This window comes from Geospiza fortis, unplaced genomic scaffold (genome assembly GCF_000277835.1).
Source record: "Geospiza fortis unplaced genomic scaffold, GeoFor_1.0 scaffold1831, whole genome shotgun sequence".
NCBI lineage: Eukaryota > Metazoa > Chordata > Aves > Passeriformes > Thraupidae > Geospiza > Geospiza fortis.
In genome coordinates this window covers 406,835-425,829 of record NW_005054525.1, presented here as the reverse complement: position 1 = coordinate 425,829, position 18,995 = coordinate 406,835, and the positions used below count along the sequence as shown (strand labels likewise).

Sequence of the window (18,995 nt, the reverse complement as noted above, 5' to 3'; positions counted from 1 at the left end):
TTCATAATGCTGAGGAATAAATATTTCACACATTTCAAAGAACTGGAAAGTAGTGAAAATTAACATCTGACCCAGCTGGTTGCCATACTACCCTTTTTGACATCCATAGGACAGTTAAACTAGAGTTTACTGCCAAAAATACAAACTGCTTTCTCTGCCGCTACATCCTGGCTTCTTCATAGAGACATGACAAAGGAGAGGCATAAATTAGAAACCTCTTTTCAGACTTTCCACCCACCTCAGAACTAAACATGCTGTAGAAAAGACAGGGAAAAATTTTACTAGCAAACAGAATGACAAAAAAAGTCTGTTAAAAGAATATGACAGTGTGAGATACTTTACACAAATATATCAAAACTCTGTTGCAAATACTTAGCTATTCACACAGATAAGAAATACTCAAAATAATGAGACTGTAGACATTTATTTTAAGAGCAATATTTTTTGTATAGTCTGACAGAAGTTATGGTTGCATCAGGATTTAAAGTGCAAGGGTTTAAATGAGTATACACTGGTAATGTTGGACAAATGTTGAGCAGTGGGAATTTTGATAAAAAAACCTGAAGTATGGGTTCAGAGCCTAGTGAAGACTACAATGAATTTCCAAATAATTTTCTATATCTTCAGCATCTGACTACTGCTACCTTAAATGGAAGCCTCTGTAAAAGATTTTTTGAAAAGAAAGGGTTTTTTTTTTTGTAAAAAATCATCATATGGAGGAAAACTGTGTATCAATATTCTATCTGATCGTTACATTATAATTTTTTTCATAGAATTTTATGTCTCATTTTATAACACAATGTAAATCCCTGTACTTACATCAGAATAAATCCGTGTACCAACTACACGAGCGTAGTGTGGATTTGCCTGCATACAGTTGTGAGGACAATACACCCTGAAAGACCAAAAACAAAACCAGAAACAGTTAGGAAGAGTATCAGAGGATTTATATATCATGTTCACTGATAGCATAATTAAGTAAAATTCAAGTTGATTGTCTATACATATGGGTCCATAATCTTAGTTTACATCTGTCAGTTTTTGAGGTTTTGACCATACAACTGAAAGCATTGCTGATGTGTTGAAGTTCATAATGAAGTGCTTAAAATCATACTTTAACATGTCTGGTCTTCTTTCCTTTGGATAAGTAGATGGTGTTCTTGTTCAACATATGTGAGGCAAGTAGAAAAGTCAGTGAGGAGGCAGCCTGTTCATTATTCTATAATTTATCCTATTCTAAGTGCCCTATCAAAATGTACAGTCTCAGAAGAGGCAGATCTGACTGAGGACCTGCTTTGATACTGATGACATGGTGACAGAAGCCAATTTAGCAACTTATAATGAAGCTAAGCATTGACATATGTGGCTAGAATGAAAAACCTTGGAAAGCAGTGAGACTCCTAGCTGATTATGGGAGGTGAGAAACCTACTAAAACAAACACTGTCTTTATTAACTGCATTTTGTTAACATTTGAGGAAAATTTTCTCTGTGATTCATGTCTTCTATACCTTCAAAATGCACAAGAAAACATGTGGGAACCTAAGTAAAGTACAAAAGGTGTCAGCATTTTATTTGCTAACTGTGATATGCTACAAGTAAGAGCCATCAGCTGACTCTAGGTCTACTCTGAGCTATTTCATTTGAAAAATTGAGCCACCCTACATGGGGCAGCCCTAGGCAAATGACCTTCTCTAAAATATTATCCAGGCTCCAATCAATATTTGGGAAGTCAAATCACTTGGGCATGCTAGAGTCTTGCCAGATGGGTAACTAAAACATGCTGTTAAGAGTCAGGAAAGATATTTTTGTCAGAAGGAAGCAAGAAGTTGAAGATGCCTGTTGAAGGCTTGCTGATATATGAGTTGGGAGTAAGAGGGAAAAATGAGGTTGTGTAATCAATGTCATGGCTGACTACTGCTTGTAATTCCCAAGACTACATTTTCAGAATTAAAAGCATGCATGGAATCTTGAATGAATCATTGCTGTTGTGAAGCTCCTTAAGTTGACACATCAGAATTATGTCATTTTAAACTTTGTACTTATTTTTTAATTTTCCTAAAGACAAAACCTGTTTTTCTGTTAATGAAGCTAGCTTTAGTTTTGAATAATGAAGAGAAAAAGAAACAGATAGGAGATTGTACCCATCCATTCCTGGGTTCCAGTCCTTAGCTTACTTCTCCACATCTTCCAGCTAGAAAGCCAGGAGTCATAGCCAAACACCAAGTAAGTCCATGGGCCCAAGTGCTACATGAAGGGATGTTTTCCTAGCAGTTTTGGCTTTGTACTTGTTTCCTGTGTTGGCTGTAGGATTGCTATGAAAGTAATCCTGTGGATATCTCCAGCTTAATTTGTGGTAAATCATGCTGCAGTGTATTTACCTTTGACTCATCTATGGTTTTAACAACTGTTACCAAACTCCTTTGTCAAAATATTGCGGTAGAGGCGCCTTTCGAAGAGTTAAAACACGGGCTTCAAAGAAATGGCACAGATATTTAAAGCAAACCTGCAGGCCAGGCCTTACCTTAACCAGATATATTTCAAAATTGTTTTAAAATCCAGTTTCTCCAGAACTCCCAAGCAAATCGGTAACTTCTATGATAATTATCTGCATTTAATCCTTCTATTGTATCTGTTTTACAGGTGAATAAATTGAAATAAAGTGTACTTTGCCCAAGGTGCATATATATAATAATGGACAATGAAAAATAAAAATGTACTTTTATTCGCAGTCTTTAGTGTAAGGATTTCACTAAGATTAGCAACAGGATCTTAATGAGTGAAAGAAAAAGAGATTTTCCTAATGAAAAATCCTGCAGATCATCTTTACCTACCTTGCCTTCTACTGAGACCAAAGACTAAAATATCACTTGAACATTTTGGACTTCATTTTTACATCTATTGTTGTCACCTTTCTCAACAACTTAAGATAACCTAAAATAATTAGTAAATGGCAGAAAATAGAGCAGCACTTTAATAACATTTTATGAACTTTACCTCGGACAGTGTGAGGCTGGTTTTTGAAATGGGCACAGTTGTTCCACTGTGGTTTCACAGGTGATAGCCTGAACTGAAGAAAATAAAACACAAAAAAGTAAATGTTTACTACTTAGAAAAAACAGAGTAGTACTGAGCTTGTAAGAAATAAATACTAACCTGTTACTTTAGAGACAGTGAAGGAGTTGGCAGATTGGTATTTTCTGAAGAAGAAATATTAGAAATTATCAGTAAATAACATATTTCAGTGATTTCTTTTAGCTAGTATTATTTTTATTAGAAAATATGGAAGTAAACCCAAGAGAATATCCCAAACAGTTTTTACTCACTGCACCCCCTTCTCCCCAGTTGGAAATATATTCATTGCAATGACACATCTACTTTGTACTCCCAGTAAAACTGTTTCAAAAACAGGAATGTTTGTAAAACTCTTTCAGGAGTGTAATTTGCAAAGGGCACTTGTGATAGGAACCAATTAAGCAATATATTGGTCCCTCATAATGTAGCATGTGGTTGCTTAGAAGCTTTCATCTACCAGAAGAGCTCATTCACCTTTTGCTAAAGGTTCGTTCCTATCAACAATTCCGACACCGAGAAGAGTTTCTCCTCCAGCCTTCCTGAAATGTTTCATTAAATTTTACTCTTGGATCTTGCATCTCCTGTTATCATAAGCATCATTAAAAACCTAGTATAACATGCAAGAGTTCTTTTTCTTCTTTTTGAGTGCCAGTAATTATATGGCACTCAGATGCATCTGCTTCCTCTTGTCATAAAAAAACAGCTACGTGGATTATGTTGTTTCATTACAAATTGATGAACATTTCTATTTTATTCCTCTCATCTTCTATTTTCCTTCTCTTTCGACTCCTGGGATATACCTCTGATTGTGGTGTTTTTCATCTGTAACAAAGAAGCTGAGGATGTCTTTGGCACCCATAAAGTTACTTATTAAAAAAATAACAAACAAACAAACCAACAACAAACCAAGGAAATTATTCCCTATTCACCTTTAGAGCAAATTGCTCCTGTGGACCTAACTGTTTGCCGGCATCAGTTTATTTACTTGTATGATCCATCAATTGCACATTGCTCATTTATTGGATTCCAATTAGCGTTCACTGATGTAGCTCATTCTTCTGTTGTCCTAGCACTGTCAAACTCTGATGTAGGAATATGTATTCTATTGTTCACTAGCTTGTTGAGATACTCAGAACAGGACCCTACCCTAAGAAAATCCAACAGCTGAAAAACCATTGGTAATAACTATCCTGATAAGAAATCACCGGAGTCGAAGATTAGGACACTTGCTGTATACTGCCCTGACACTTACTTTTCTGTATTCTTTATTCTGTTTTGAAACAAACAGTAGAGGTGAGATCCACTTTATTTCATCTATTCTTGAATAGATTAAATAGCAGTTTATGCAAGACTCCATCTACAGACACTGGTGAGAGTCAGGTAGCTGCAAGGCATCCCCTGCCTTATTGATGGGCCTTTTGAAGGTTTGAAACTTTGACAAATAATCTTTATTTATCCCACAGCCAAAATAACTTCCCCTGAGTTCCAATTCTCAGAGGATAGGTGCTAAATACACTCTGTAGGCTGGACAATCATACAGTTTTTTCTCATATAGCAAAGAAACTCAGAGATTTCAACTGATGGGAAATCAATTGGTTCCAGTTTAAAGAGTTTTTTACAGCTTAACTACTGCTACATTTCTAAGCAAGCTGCCTCCTCATATGTTAGTATTGATATAATCAAGATCTATTTCTCTCTTTGTATCAAAGCAAGTAAAAAAAGAGAAATGTTTGTCAAATCTTCATTTTTATGCAGGTAAATCAAACCAAAGTCCAGTCATCACATGACCCAGAGAAACTGATTGGTATCAATGACTTAAGTGCTACCCAGGTAGTCCAAATTATAGGCCACTGAATTTGGTCTACCATGTCAATGCCCCTCTCTATTCTGCCTTAGACATATCTGTTGAAAAGTGAAATGATGACAGATGTCATAGCGTGTATCATTTGCTTGCACAGCACAGAGTGAGAGTACAGCCACTGATGATTACCTATCTCCTTGACTCTTGGTTTTGCATGTGAGCCAAATATATAACTCAGAAAAATTCTGTTTTCTTTCAGCTCAATATCAACCCTTTGACCTACACACATACCACTATTACACATATACTAAATATAGACAGAAATAAGGACATCAATGTAAAGCTCTGAAGAATACATTATGATATAGTGGAGTATAATTTGCAAACACCAGTAACACCTTAGATTCAAATATATTAATACTGGTGTTTTTCTATCCTTGGATAATTGTATATGAAACAGCCAAGCATTCTCCACTTCTATGTGTTGCTTTTCTGGGTTTTTCTTTAGCATGTCTACAAGTATTTGGAGCTGTTTTCACATACCAGTCTTAGGGAAGGCACCTCAGCAGTGCAGTACACCTCCAAACTAAGTTTCCAGTATGGCATATTATTCCATCACTGGCCAATGTAGAAATCGTACAAAATATTTGTGAAAAATGTCATATGTAAACTGTGGAACTGTGATGAAATTACCAAAGCATCCAGGAAGAGATATATTTTCTTATTTTTCCATATGCACACTACAAGAGGGTTATTTACGAACATGAACTTGTAATATTATTGCTTTGCTAACTGCCATAGATTACTCTGTCCATGGCCAAAACACATAAAATAATCTGCCAGTATGCTAGTTTTTGACAATAAATATATATATTCTTACCAATTAATTAACTGAATACTCTCAACATTATTTAATTAGAAACACTAACTTACTGCCCAAGTCATTCTGTAAATTATTTAACCTTCTTTCACATTATTATTGTGCCAACTCTCTGTCCACCATTAAACACTGGCTAAAGTTTCAGAATGGATACAATATCTCTATACCCACACGCCTTTTTATAGCATTTTCATATTCTTTATGACAAAAAGCATAGCAAAATATTTTTTAAAATTTGATGTATTTAATATGAAACAAAAACAAACAGATGAAAACCTTTTCATACATTTTAATTTTAAGAAAAACTTACCCAATTGACTGAACACCATTTCTGTAAGACTTGATAAAGTAATTTTTCCTCCCTTGCCTAGTCACATCAACCCAGCCACCTTCATTGTCTAGGATGCCATAATGTATGGCAGCTTTACAAATACTGGATTGCTGAAAAACAGAGCAGAAAGAGCAGATCCATGTCAGACAAAAAGCAGGTTTTAATTACAATGTGTCATTAAAAACTTGGAAGAGAGTCTTTTATGTTTGACTTATTCCATGTAGGTGCTATTTCAAGCAAAATAACCATCACTTTGCCTAACTCAGAGATAAATTATTCTCATTTACAGTACACTTGTTCACAGTACATGTCATTTCCTATACTGTTTTCCTGTTCTACAGAATAAATGATAAACTCTTAGCTAGTATTCAGGTGACACACAAGCAGGTCCATCTTATTGAAACAATTCATACAAGCATACCCACAAATTGCTGTACTCCTCCTTTAGTCCCACCTTCACATATTTGCATGTAAATATGTGGACACAAAAATTCTACTTCTGTGTATGTATAAGTATGAAGTGCATTTGCACAGTACACACAGAATAGCAGATGTTAATTTATGTCATCTGATGCTTTCTTAAACATTTGGTGTAAGCTTTTAGTTTCGGTGAATGCTGACATACTCCAAATCCATTCTTAATACATTTTTAACTAGTATGCCAACAGAAAAGACATTTTATCAAACACTCTACTGGTACAAAATCTAATTTAAAAGTATTTACCATTTCATAATGTACACTTCCAATAACTTTGGCTTTGCTATCCAAACAGCCAGCAGGACATTCATACCTAAGAGAATTAAATACAACTTGGTTTTAAATCCTGGGATTACAAAAAGGGAAAATATTCCAGCTCATGTACAAATATAGCCTTTCAGAAAAATCTCAAAATGACAACTGTAAAATTTACCATACCTATTGCAAGTTGTTCCTTTGCACTGATCTCTTAGCCTTACTTCACATGAAACAATCTGAGCTAAAACAAACAAAAAGCAAATTTGCTGTAATGATTTTGATACCAGAAAATTCAATTTTGTTGACCACTTGCAAATCAGGTAAATTCCTTACACATTTGCTGCGTGCTTATCACTTCATTTTTCTCACTGTCATCTGTGCCTGTGGAGGCTGAAGGTTGATGTGTTCTTGGCCGGCTTTGCACAGTGGCATCCTGGGCTTTGGATCGCTGACGTTCAATCTCATTGGTTTCCTCTTCTGGTTCACGGGGGGAATAAGGTCTTTCTGAATCCTCTGTTTCAGAAAATAGGCAAAAAAGAAAATCTCTTAGAAGAAAAATACAATCAGTGTGGAATGTAAATCCCTTACCATGTTTCAGTAAACTAGCTTTGCTCTCATAAAATAGTGGACAAAAGGAAGAAAGCAAGGAAAAGTCTCCACTGCTTCATAAGATGGAGAACTCAAGATTAATAGAACACCTCAAGTATGTTTGTGATAGTGAGAAAATATATATACTTTTTTTTTTCCCAGCATGTGTAGCACAATTGAAGTATGAAACTGCTCTTAACACTCCTGTTTTCATATTTTCATGCCATCAGAAAACCAACTGGACAAGGACAATCTCTGTTACACATGGGCAAAGTTTTACCAAGTTCATAGACAGCATGCAATTAAAGCTTATTTCATAGTAACATTCTCCTGAAAACCAGGCTCTTCTATTCACACATAGTGAAAATAATTCTGAAACACTCATAATTGTATCTATATTTCTTACTTAGAACCATAAGAAAGCTATTTGGGCACACATATGCAGCTTTCATATGGTCCATATGAAATCTCAGAAGTTATTAACAAAAATTGCTAAATGACCTGTTCACAGAGTAGGACAAAAAGAAGTAGCAGCTTCATAATACACTGAGTTTCAGTGCTATAAATGCTATTCCAAAAATTGTAAGTTAATAATCATCCTAGCTGACATTTTCTTTAATTACTAATGTCTTCTAGCTTTGTTCTTGGTTTTTCACATACATCACATGTCTGTGTCACTGAGATATTTTTTCCCTATAAACAAATTACTGCACAGACTTCCAGTGTAATTACAGAAAGGCATATAGAGGGCACACAATGAGTCTCCATCTTTGTCTACATAAACCCCTGAATTAGCACATATCAGCAGGAGTTCAGTGCACTCCATTCCCTCTGGTAAAACTCAGCCTCACGTATCACAAGTACATATTCCCATCCAGCATAGTAATGTAGGGCCTAACTTGTCTTTGGGCACACACGTAATACATTTTATTCCACTATGTTAAAGTACAGTGAGAAAAGAAATCAAAAGGAAAGTTACATTTCTATTCCTGTTTATAGCTGTAATGGTGAAATAGTACATACCTCTATAACAAAGATTTTCTCTACAACCTCCTCCAAAACTAGGGGGACATGCAGAACAGGGGCGGCCGGGTTTATAGGGAGCATGGCCCCACCAGTTACCCCTTTACAGAAAAAAATAGCAAAAAATGCCTTAAACAATGAGCATATTAACGTGTTAATATAAAACAGCACCTAATATATCAAGAAATAAATAATGAAAACCAGCAGGCACATAGATTATAACATTCTTCTGATATTCCCAAGTTACAAGCAATAGGATGAGAGGAAATGGCCTAAAGTTGCACTAGGGGAGGTTTAGATTGGATATTAAGAAGCATTTTTCACTGAAGGGATTGCCAAGCACTGGAACAGGCTGTCCAGGGAAGTGGTAGAGTCACCATCCCTGGAGGTATTTCAAAGGTGTGTAGATGTGGCACTCAGGGACACGGTTTAGTGGTGGACTTGCTAGCGTTAGGTTACTGGCTGGAGTCAATGGTCTTAATGGTTTTTCACAATCCAAATGATTCTATGATTCTACACCAAATACACAGGATCTAGTTGAAAAGTCCATGAAGAAAAAAAATTAAGAACTGACATAAATCACTGTAGGATCTTTTCAGACTGGCATAGCACCATAAGACTAAATTCCTACACTTCATGAGAATGGGCTTCACTCTCTCCTAGATGGAATATCCTACAAAATTTGATCTTAACCAAGGGCTTCCTTTTACACATTCCTTTAAGTCACAGTGGGGAGATACATTTATTTTTCAGAAAAATATCACACTATAATAAATGTCTCTGATGCTGTATATGTACTAAAACACAGGCCAGAAAACTGAAGCACCAGAAAACTCACAAGAGTATTTGTGCAGCCAAAGGCTGTTTGGGAACAATGCTCTATATTGTAACAGTACAAAAACCAGAAAATCCAGACTGATTTCCTTGCAGATTATTTCCTGGACTATTATAAAGTATCTTGCCCCCTCAAGATATTTTTGGGCATCAATCTACTTACTTAGGAGAATAATTGCATACAAGATAAACTGCTTTTGGCCAAATCTGCCCCCAGATGTTCATGTTATGACACAAATTAATTGCACAACCGATTCTGCTACTTGTAGCCCAAACAACCTATGGGAAAGAAAAAAGGAAAACCAAAGATGATCAACTTAAAATCAAAACTATCTCCAATATACAAAAACTCAAATTACCAAAGTGATGTATTCCCCTCTGTTATAAATGGCTTGAAGTGGCCTAATTACAGGTGTCAAAGGCCATTCAGTTATACCCTTACCAGAGAGAAAAGTTTTACTTTGCTGGTAAAGATATGCCTCTAATTTTATACAAATGCTCTAAGCATATATTTGAAAGTGTAGCAAAACATTTACAAAACATGATCTGAAGATCTGATTCTTGGAATCACAATTAATTGATAATTGTGAGCTGGAAGTTACAGTCCTGTGTGCTGGAGTTCCCAGTACAACCTAAAGACCCAGAGGGGTTTGGATTGGTTGGACTGAGACAACAGATATTTTTCAGCAGTAAAAGGAGGTAAGAAAGGATAAAATCATTAACAAAAATACTCATACACTGAATAGACCCAAGTAATGGATTTTAAATGAATATGGTTTTATGTCATTGCAAACTAAGGTGGCTGTGCTCCTATATTCATCTTTCATTGCAGATCTCAAAAAAATGAAAATTAGAAAGTCAGGAATTTTCAAATGATAAAAATATGACAGGTGTTGAAAATCTATTTATTCAAGGTAAGCCAAATCTGTAGATCCAGCAGGATTTAAGATATAACTATTGTGAAGAGCTAGTATCACAAAAAAGCTATATATATGTATCGATCGTGCATGTAATAGTAAATGTAATTACAGGTTAGAGATACAGCAAATAAGAATATAGCGGTAACTTTATTTTAAAATTATATACAATTGTAAATTATGCTAGCAAAGCAAAAAAAATTGTTTAAAAATTAATAATTTTTAAGTTTTCCAATGTTATATCAAAAATTATATGTGGACCATATAAAGAAGATCGTGTATTTCCCATTCATTGAAAGCATGACTGGTACCCCTCAACAAAAATTCAGGCTAGATACACAGATTTCAGGTATAGGAAGTAAATTATCACTAATTTTAAAATCTTTTTGAAGTCAAAACAAGGTCTTTAAGACTACCGTTTGATCTAAGGAATTCACCTAAGAAAACTTTTTGTTTTTAAAATAAGCTGTTTCTTCAACATATTATAAGAAGAGCTATCCAAAATATGCAAAATGCACTGAGCAGTAATATACTCAGTTTAACACTGGGACTCATGAGCTTTTTCCTCAATCCTGCTGACATTTACGAGGATGAAATCTAAAGATTTGTACGACAACCTTACTTTGTCATTGATACCCAGGGCTTTTAATTATGGAGTCTGAACAAACCCTTTTTGTGCTAATGCGCTGTGGAATGCGCTGCAGGTTTAGTGTGCTCTGTCAGACCACAACGTAGCTGGAAGTCTCTGCCACTCTTTTCCATAAGTGATTAAAATCAAGCACACCTACATACCTGAGTGTAATGTGTACAAACAGGACCAGAGCATCTATATGGACAATATGGATTGCATTCATGAGGATGGGGATATGTGAAATCTCTCACTTCATCATACCATGCTTGGACATGAAATGTTGGAGGTCTGTACCTAGGAAAGCCAGTAGCACTGTATTAGATCATTCAAAAGTTGTAGCTTCTGCCATTTTTTTTCCTTTTATTAACAAGCAAATTTTGTTAGATTTTTTAAAATCTCATATATTGCACAAAATAGTATCTTAAACTACCTTCCCCAATGTGCTCCCAGGTTTTGTCCAATTGATGGAAGAAGGCTTGCTGGTCCATGCTCCCACAGACAGGTTTCAGCCCATGACTCTGCAGATCTCTCCAGTTCTGTGTCCCATGTCTGAAATATAAAGGAAAACAAAGGGAAATCTTCTTAAAAATATTTGGTGTGTATCTTATTCTTTAAAAAAAAAGAAAAAAAGAAAAATTGTTATTTTTTTAATTTTTGAAGTTTCTTTTGCTGAGGCAGAAGACTGAAAAGTAAGAATTGAAAAATGTACACTGCATTTGTGTTTCACAAGAAAGAAAAATGCTTTCACCAAGAGGAAAAAAAGTTTTAATCCCCTCTCAGCATTACCTTTAGAAACCACGTGCAGCCATGCTGCAGTGAATAAAGCACAAATATGAAACTGAAAGGCTTAGTTTAACTTTCCAAGCTAAATTAAGTGCATTTTTTGTCTTGTGAGATTGTTTTTCAGTAATGGGCGTTTTTCTTAACTGAAGGGGTATTATCCAACCTGCTTTTAAACAAGACTGTTTCCTCTAAACAAATAGTTTATGTGAAATGAATGATATTTCCTCTTCCTTTTCTATAACAACCTTTTGTTGAAATACCACACAATTCCAATGCAAATTATGAAAACTAGAGTAAAGTTATCATTCATTGATTTTATGGATAGGTTAGCAAAAAAAGGGGCATTCATGATAGTAAAGAGGCATACTTAGAAGAAGTAAAGAAAAAGATTATGAATTGTTGTTTATCCTTAATTTTTATTCTTTAAGGGAGATGGAAGAATAAGCTTGCAACTGAAAGGCAAACCCAAGTTTCTTTCTTTCAAAAGCAGACTAAGACATACTCTCCTTGAAAAAAGTCAAACTATATTGTGGATATAGTGCAGAATAGTTTTTACTACACTAAGCTGGGGTTTGCTCAAAGTGGTCCATCGCCCTAGTGCAAAGAATCCATAATTTTGCTTGGCTTTTGGAATTTCCTGATAGCTGTAGAAATAGTTTCTAGATACCTGACTAATACCAACACTCAGGTTAGGAAACTAGAATGCCTCCAGGAAAGAAAAACATGTTGATAGAACCTGAAGTATTTCATCATACGTTCAGACTAAATTTCATTAAGTGAGACTATGCTATTTAAATAACAGTAATCCAGTATTTCCAGATCCAAATTCCCATGCAGACACTGGAGATCGTGTCTACTAATTTTTGGCACAGATAAAAGGCAGAAAACTCGTTAACAGAGCCAAAGATTGCACAAATATAACAGACAAATTCCGCATGCTAAAATTTATTTTTCTATGGATTTTGATATGCAGTTTTCAAATTATTAATCAGATAACTCATCAAAAACAAGTATGTTCTTGGTTATGTAAGACCATAATTATGTAAAGACTTTATTCACTCAAGAAGCACTGTTCTTGCTTCTCTTCTTCAGAAATCTGTAATGTATTGGATGGAATTTTGCCTGTTATTATTAATATTATCAGCAAGTAAACAATTTGCAGGGTATATTTTGACTCCCAAAATGCAACATTTATTTTGACAGAAATACTCAAATAGTATAATAATGACAGAATAAATCTTTTAACCTACCTATGTATACAAAGACCACTGACTTTAGAAAGCTGTATGAATTTTCCACTTACTCTCCTAGGCCATTATATCTGTGTCATAAACCACAACATTTAACCTCCAGAAATAAGTGTTCTGATTTTAAATCATGAAGTGACAGTTTGCATAATTCTTTTCCCCTACCTTTAGTTGTCACACCACCACAAAATGTTCTTCTCCCTATTGTAATCATTGTAAAAACACATTATGATTATCACACTTCCTCCACATAAATACTTTGTTCTTATAGGCTGTAGTAGGGTTGCTTCATCTTCTACCACAAAATCACAAGACCATAATATTTTAAAATAAAAGCCACTACAATTTGTCTTTGCATATATTGTATTGTCACCTAAAAATCTTATAATATGGAGATTTAGTTCTTAGGATGAACGAATCATAAAGTTAATATATTTCCTGAATAATTGCTATTAAGAATGGTTTTGCCAACTGGACTCTGAAGTACAAATTTAGAATAAATTAGACTTACAATAGAGCAAAAATTTCGGCACCTGCTCAGTTTTAGACCTTCCTACCTCCAAGGCTAGCTACAATTTCTTATAGCTGTTACAACCTTCAGAAAGCCAGAAGATATTCTCTTGTAAAGCATCCTCCCACATTTTCCACTTTTAAAACATCAGTCATAGTTAAAGGAATTGTACTATTGTTCTATTTTTCTCATCACACAAGTTTAAAAATATTTTATGCAGCTATTTTAACTGAAATAATTATACTTTTTTTTAAAGTTTAGAGCTAGGCAATCAATAGTAGTTGCCTGAATCAGCTCTTCAAGCCTGTGAAGTAATTACATTTAACAAAATTTTCTTTACAGAGTGATGAAAGCTATGCATGATAGAGTCATCCAGAACTCAAAAAGTACAGCTTTTTGATGAAAAACTGAAATTCATCGTTAATCCTCCTGACAGATGAACACCCACACTCCAAATACTATTGAAATTGGATATGGTCTTGAAAAAAAGTTCCATCTTCTTTAACTGTTTCTCTGCCTTCGTCCACAATACAAGATATTATCTTTACTCCATTTACCTGACCTAGCCAGAGATAAGCACACTTCCTGCTTTCTAGGCCTCATCATAATGCACTTTACTTGAAACAGCTTCATTTATGAGTACCAAGACATAACTTAATTTCCTTCTCATTTAAACACTTAAGTATATTTTGAGATGTGATGGAGTAAATATCAAAAGTGTTACATATTCAGATATTAAAAAAATCAGTCAAGTGTAAATTGCACTACAGGGAGAAAGAACTCATTAAGTGCAATGTTCATTGTTCTATGGGCTCATTTTCTCATCAAAGCTTCCACTTACTGAAATGGCTTCAATAGAAGTTAAAATTTAGAAAAAACAAAAAGAAAATCCACCTCTCTACTAAGGAATATAAATTTTATAAAACATTCTGGAAAAATGTCCAAATGTCTCAGTTCCAAAGAATTTCCTAGAGATTAGAGTCACTTTCTTGATTACCAGAGACTTCAAAGAAAAAACATGAATAAAACATCACTAATCTCCTACAGCCAGTAGACAAAAAAAAGAGATATGAGTGCTAGAAGTCATAGTTACTTATGTCTCCAAGACCTACTAAGACAGAAGCCATAAAACATAAATCCAGAAATCAATGTAGAAATGAAAAGGTTTCCCAATCTCCAGGATCACTATAATGACCTTTAATAAAAAGAGGGAAAGATATTCAAGGACCATTTTCTCCAGGCTCAAGAATGAGGCATCCTCATGAGCAAGAAATCAGGCAAAGGGAGCAAGAGACCTGTGTGGATGAATAAAGAGCTCCTGTCATTACTCAACTATAGCCAGGAAATACACAGGAGATGGAAGCAAGGTCAGGCCACTTGGAAAGAATATGGAGAGGTTGTCAGAGTAAATAAAAATGAAAGAAGGAGGGCCAAGGCCCTTCAAGAATCTGGTCAAGGACAAGGACAAAACAAAGGACTTGTTCAAATACATTAATAACAAAGGAAAAACTAAGCATACTGTGGGCCTGTTACTAAATGGAGGGAGTCCTGGCATCAGGACACAGAGAAGGCAGTTACTGAACACCTTCTTTGCATTGGGTTTTACTGACAAGACCAGCCCTCAGGGATCCCTGATTTAGGAGACCAGAGTAATGGAATGATAGCAGGAAGACTTTCCCTCTGTCAAGTAAGATTGGGTCAGAGAACACTTATCCAAACTTGAGATCAACAAGCCTATGGGCCCTAACAGGATACATCCAAAAGTGCTGAGACCTGGCAGACACAATAGTGAGGCTGCTCACAATCATGTCTGAAAGCTGGTGGAGATCAGAGTGATGCCTGAGGACTGAAAAAATGCAAATGTAAGCCCAGTCTTCAAAAAGCACAAGAATGAGGACCCAGGAAATACCACAGAGTCAGCCTCACCTCAATCCCTTGAAAGGCAATGGAGCACCCCATTTTGGTGGCCATCTCTACCAATGTGAAGGACAAGGTGATCAGGAGTAGTATGCACAGATTCACAGAAGTCAAATCATGCTTGACCAACTCGATTTCCCTCTACCTGGCTGAATGAGGGGAGAGCAGTGGATATCATCTACCATGAGCAAAAGAGTGTAAAGAGCATCTTGCCTTCAGCAAGGCTCTTTACACTGTCTCACAAAACATCCTCACAGGAAAACTCAGAAACTGCGGACTTGAGTGATCAGTGAGGGAGGTTGAGACCTGGCTGAGCAGCAGATCTCTGAGGGTTGTAAGCAGTGGCGCAGGGTCTATTTGGAGGCCTGTCCCTAGTGGTGTACCCCAGGGCTTAATAATGGACCAAACATTGTTTAACTTTTTTATGAATTACTTTGATGAAGGGGCAGATGACTCCTCAGGAGTTTCGTTGATGACACAAAGCTGGGAGAAGCAAGCAATAGCCCAGAGAGTTGTGCAGCCCTTCAGAAGGATCCTGATAGGGTGAAGAGATGAGCAGAGAAGAACCATCTGAAATTCAGAAAAGGCAAATGCAGGGTCCTGAACCTGGGGAGGAAAAACCCCAGGTATGAGGGTGCCAAGAGACTGGAGCCAGGCTCTTCTTGGGAGGGCCAGGCAATAGGACAAGAGGCAATGGGCAGAAACTGATGCACAGGATGTTCCACCCAAACATGAGGAAGAACTTTACTGTGTGGGTGACTGAGCATTGGAACAGGTTGCCCAGAGATGTTGCTCAGTCCTCCTCACTGGAGATATTCAAGAATCATCTGGGTGCTGTCCTTTGCCATGTGATCTAGAATAATCCTGCTTGAGTAGGGAGGTTGGACCAGGTGACCCACAGTGGTCCCCTCCACCCTTACCAAATCTGTGATTCTATAAATAGTATCCTAATCCCTGATGCAACCACTTGGAAAACTATCTTTAATTTATATCTGACTACTCCAATAATGCAAAAATTATACACAGGTGCTAGTAACATGAATTCGTATGAAATTTCTGAAAAAAAATTAAAAACTTGTAGAAGAAATCTGTAAGACTGCAATGCCATATCACAATTTACGCCTAGAAATTAGCTTAAAGGTATTTTTAAAGGCCAATTCTACAGTTACATGTAGGTGGAATTTGAAGAATTCTGAAGATTTCCCACTGAATTATAAACATGTTTCAGAGATGGGATCAAGAACAGAAAGGAGCTAGCTGCTTTACATTTTTGATGCTACCTTGAATTTTCTTCTTCTCATTCAGTAATTAAAATAAGAGATCCAAATTTCTTTCCTCAACTAATTATTCTAATTGAAGTTACATGAAGAAAAGCTGTGCATCTTAATTCTAAGGATAAAAGACTGTTTATTTTAAAGTATTTTCATACTAATCCTGTCAGATTAGTTCTAAATATAATGCATTTCATGCACAAAGTAGGCTAAATGAAACAAACAGGTAAAAGAATATCCCTAAGTATTTAAAATATACCTCTTTAATGGAATACAAATTTTATTCTTGTGCTTTTAATAGCATTCCCTTATTTCACTTACATGATGGCAAGCTTTGGGCTTCAAACAATGAAAGCATCTCCATATACAAAGATAAACACCTAAGTTTTCATGTTCATTCAGATCAAATAACACAATGAATAAGTTCAAATACAAAACTAATTAGTGATCTTTAAAATGCCAAGATGCTTGGGATTTTAAAAGAAGCCAGAATAAAAATGGAAGAATATGAAGAGTCACAGCAATCTATTTATTTTACATCCTACCAGAAGTAAACATTTCTCAAATTTTAACCACAATGTCATTAGTGATATTAAAATCTGGCTACTGGAATAAAAATTGACCTGACCTGAATTAAGCTTTAAACTTAATTCAAGAAGTTCTTCCACAATACTCAGAAACAGTCAGTATTTTACAGATTTAAACTAAGGACATTTTTAAAACAACTTAAATCTTGGAAAGAAATTGTGAAGTTGAAAAGAAATCTCTGCATAGCTATAGACAAGGATCCTTTTGCTTGCCAAATGATGAATTAAATCTTCAAACACCGTTACTTAAAAATATAGGAAATTTCCATAAAAAGGGAGACTATAATTTTTTGAAAAACAGGTGTTCACAGCACCTGATTTCTCATTCAGTAGTTCCCTCATCCATGCTCTGATGTGACCAGGTTTCAATGACTGCTCTATGAAAATTCCTTGGTAAATGCAGGGTACTGAAGGGAGCACAAGAAGATGGAAGTGCATCAAGGCAGCTGATTCCCAGCACTTTGACTGGGAATCGTTTGGTACTACATGCAAGGTAATTCAACTTGTTTATCAAGAATAAGTATTGCTCACTTTGCCAGAAAACTACCACAAGATTTATCTTTTGGATAAGGTATCATCATCAGGGTTGCCTTCTACAGTGAGATAGGCACACACTGAAAATATCATAAATTGCTCGGCAGTATGAACCTCCTTGAAACTATTCCTTTTGTTTTGCATAACACTGCTAGAGTGCGCTTTGAAGTTGTTCATGGGTATTCATTCCACACAGAGAGACAGAGCAGAAAAAAACAAACCCTGAAATGCAATTAGCATGAATGTCAGGTTCTCAGCATCAATTCTTTTGCTCTACAAATCTGCTTGAATGGCACCACAACAGTTGTCAACACAGGCATTTCTTTCATCAGTATCCTGTTAAAACTAGTTCACCATCAAAGACACAGAGATATGGCACTATCAGTGTTTCACAAATGTTTTCAAACACTACTCTGTCTGAAGCCAAAACCCAGCTGGGCAGGTTAAACTAAATGGTAGCAGCAGTTACTGCGTCCAGCTGCTGACTCTTCTTCTACCCCAGAAGATTGCACCACATTTTGCAGCAGGGATGTTGCAGAAAATATGGATCTTATGACTGCTTCTGGTTTATACCATATCACATTTAAATAAACCACAACTAAAGCCAGTTTAGCTTTACATACTGGACTACAAATTTTGAAATTTAACCTCTGTCAACACAGGATTTAGGTACAGTGTGGACTGAAACCTATGTTCTGCTTATTAGAGGAGCTGCTGTTTCAGTGAGACTACTACATCGTAAATTAAAAGTCATCAACAGCCAAACAAAATGAGATGGGATTAATGCACCCTGAGTTTAAACAGCCTCAAAGCAGATACCTACATCTGAGCTAATTATCTAAATAACTTTTGCAGTTACATAGACAAATAAGCATCTATAGAAGGAGATAATTTTAGCCACCCACTTTTAACTGAGATAAATTGTGTGTTGGAGGTTCTCATTTTTCTCTACTAATTAAAGGGGACTGGCCCAAATGCAGACATCTACACCACAGACATCAAAAGCTTTGTGAGATGAATCCCACCATTTGTGTTGCATGAGTGTTAAATCAAAAATGTACATTGTCATCCAAGGCACACCGGCAGGAGTCTACCTATTACACCAAAAAGTATTGCCAGTAGCTCAAACAACATTTTCCAGCAAAAATAATTTTTAAAAAACCTTCAACAGTGGTAACATTTTAATTGGCTATATTTTCACATATGTTGGAAGGTAGAAAAAATCATATGGACTGGGACTATACGGAAATTAAAGAAGAGCTAAAATTCAAGCTCAGTAAAGATGGAAAAGTAAGTACAGTGGGCACCACTGAAAGTAAACATTTACCATG

General features: G+C 35.8%; 1 protein-coding gene across 3 annotated transcripts in view; it reads right to left on the bottom strand.

Annotated features, from left to right (window-relative positions):
• The window catches only part of CRISPLD1 (cysteine rich secretory protein LCCL domain containing 1), a 37,454-nt gene that overhangs the window by 7,178 nt on the left and 11,281 nt on the right, over positions 1-18,995 (bottom strand). For all 3 annotated transcript variants that reach the window (XM_031063742.1, XM_005429136.2, XM_031063743.1), the window contains exons 2-12: positions 11,245-11,363; positions 10,976-11,108; positions 9,430-9,545; positions 8,433-8,533; positions 7,155-7,334; positions 7,002-7,062; positions 6,810-6,876; positions 6,065-6,195; positions 3,155-3,198; positions 2,996-3,068; positions 820-895 (exon numbers count right to left, since the gene is read on the bottom strand). In XM_031063742.1, the coding sequence (XP_030919602.1) occupies positions 820-895; positions 2,996-3,068; positions 3,155-3,198; positions 6,065-6,195; positions 6,810-6,876; positions 7,002-7,062; positions 7,155-7,334; positions 8,433-8,533; positions 9,430-9,545; positions 10,976-11,108; positions 11,245-11,363 (1,101 nt within the window). The remainder of the gene's footprint in view (positions 1-819; positions 896-2,995; positions 3,069-3,154; positions 3,199-6,064; positions 6,196-6,809; positions 6,877-7,001; positions 7,063-7,154; positions 7,335-8,432; positions 8,534-9,429; positions 9,546-10,975; positions 11,109-11,244; positions 11,364-18,995) is intronic.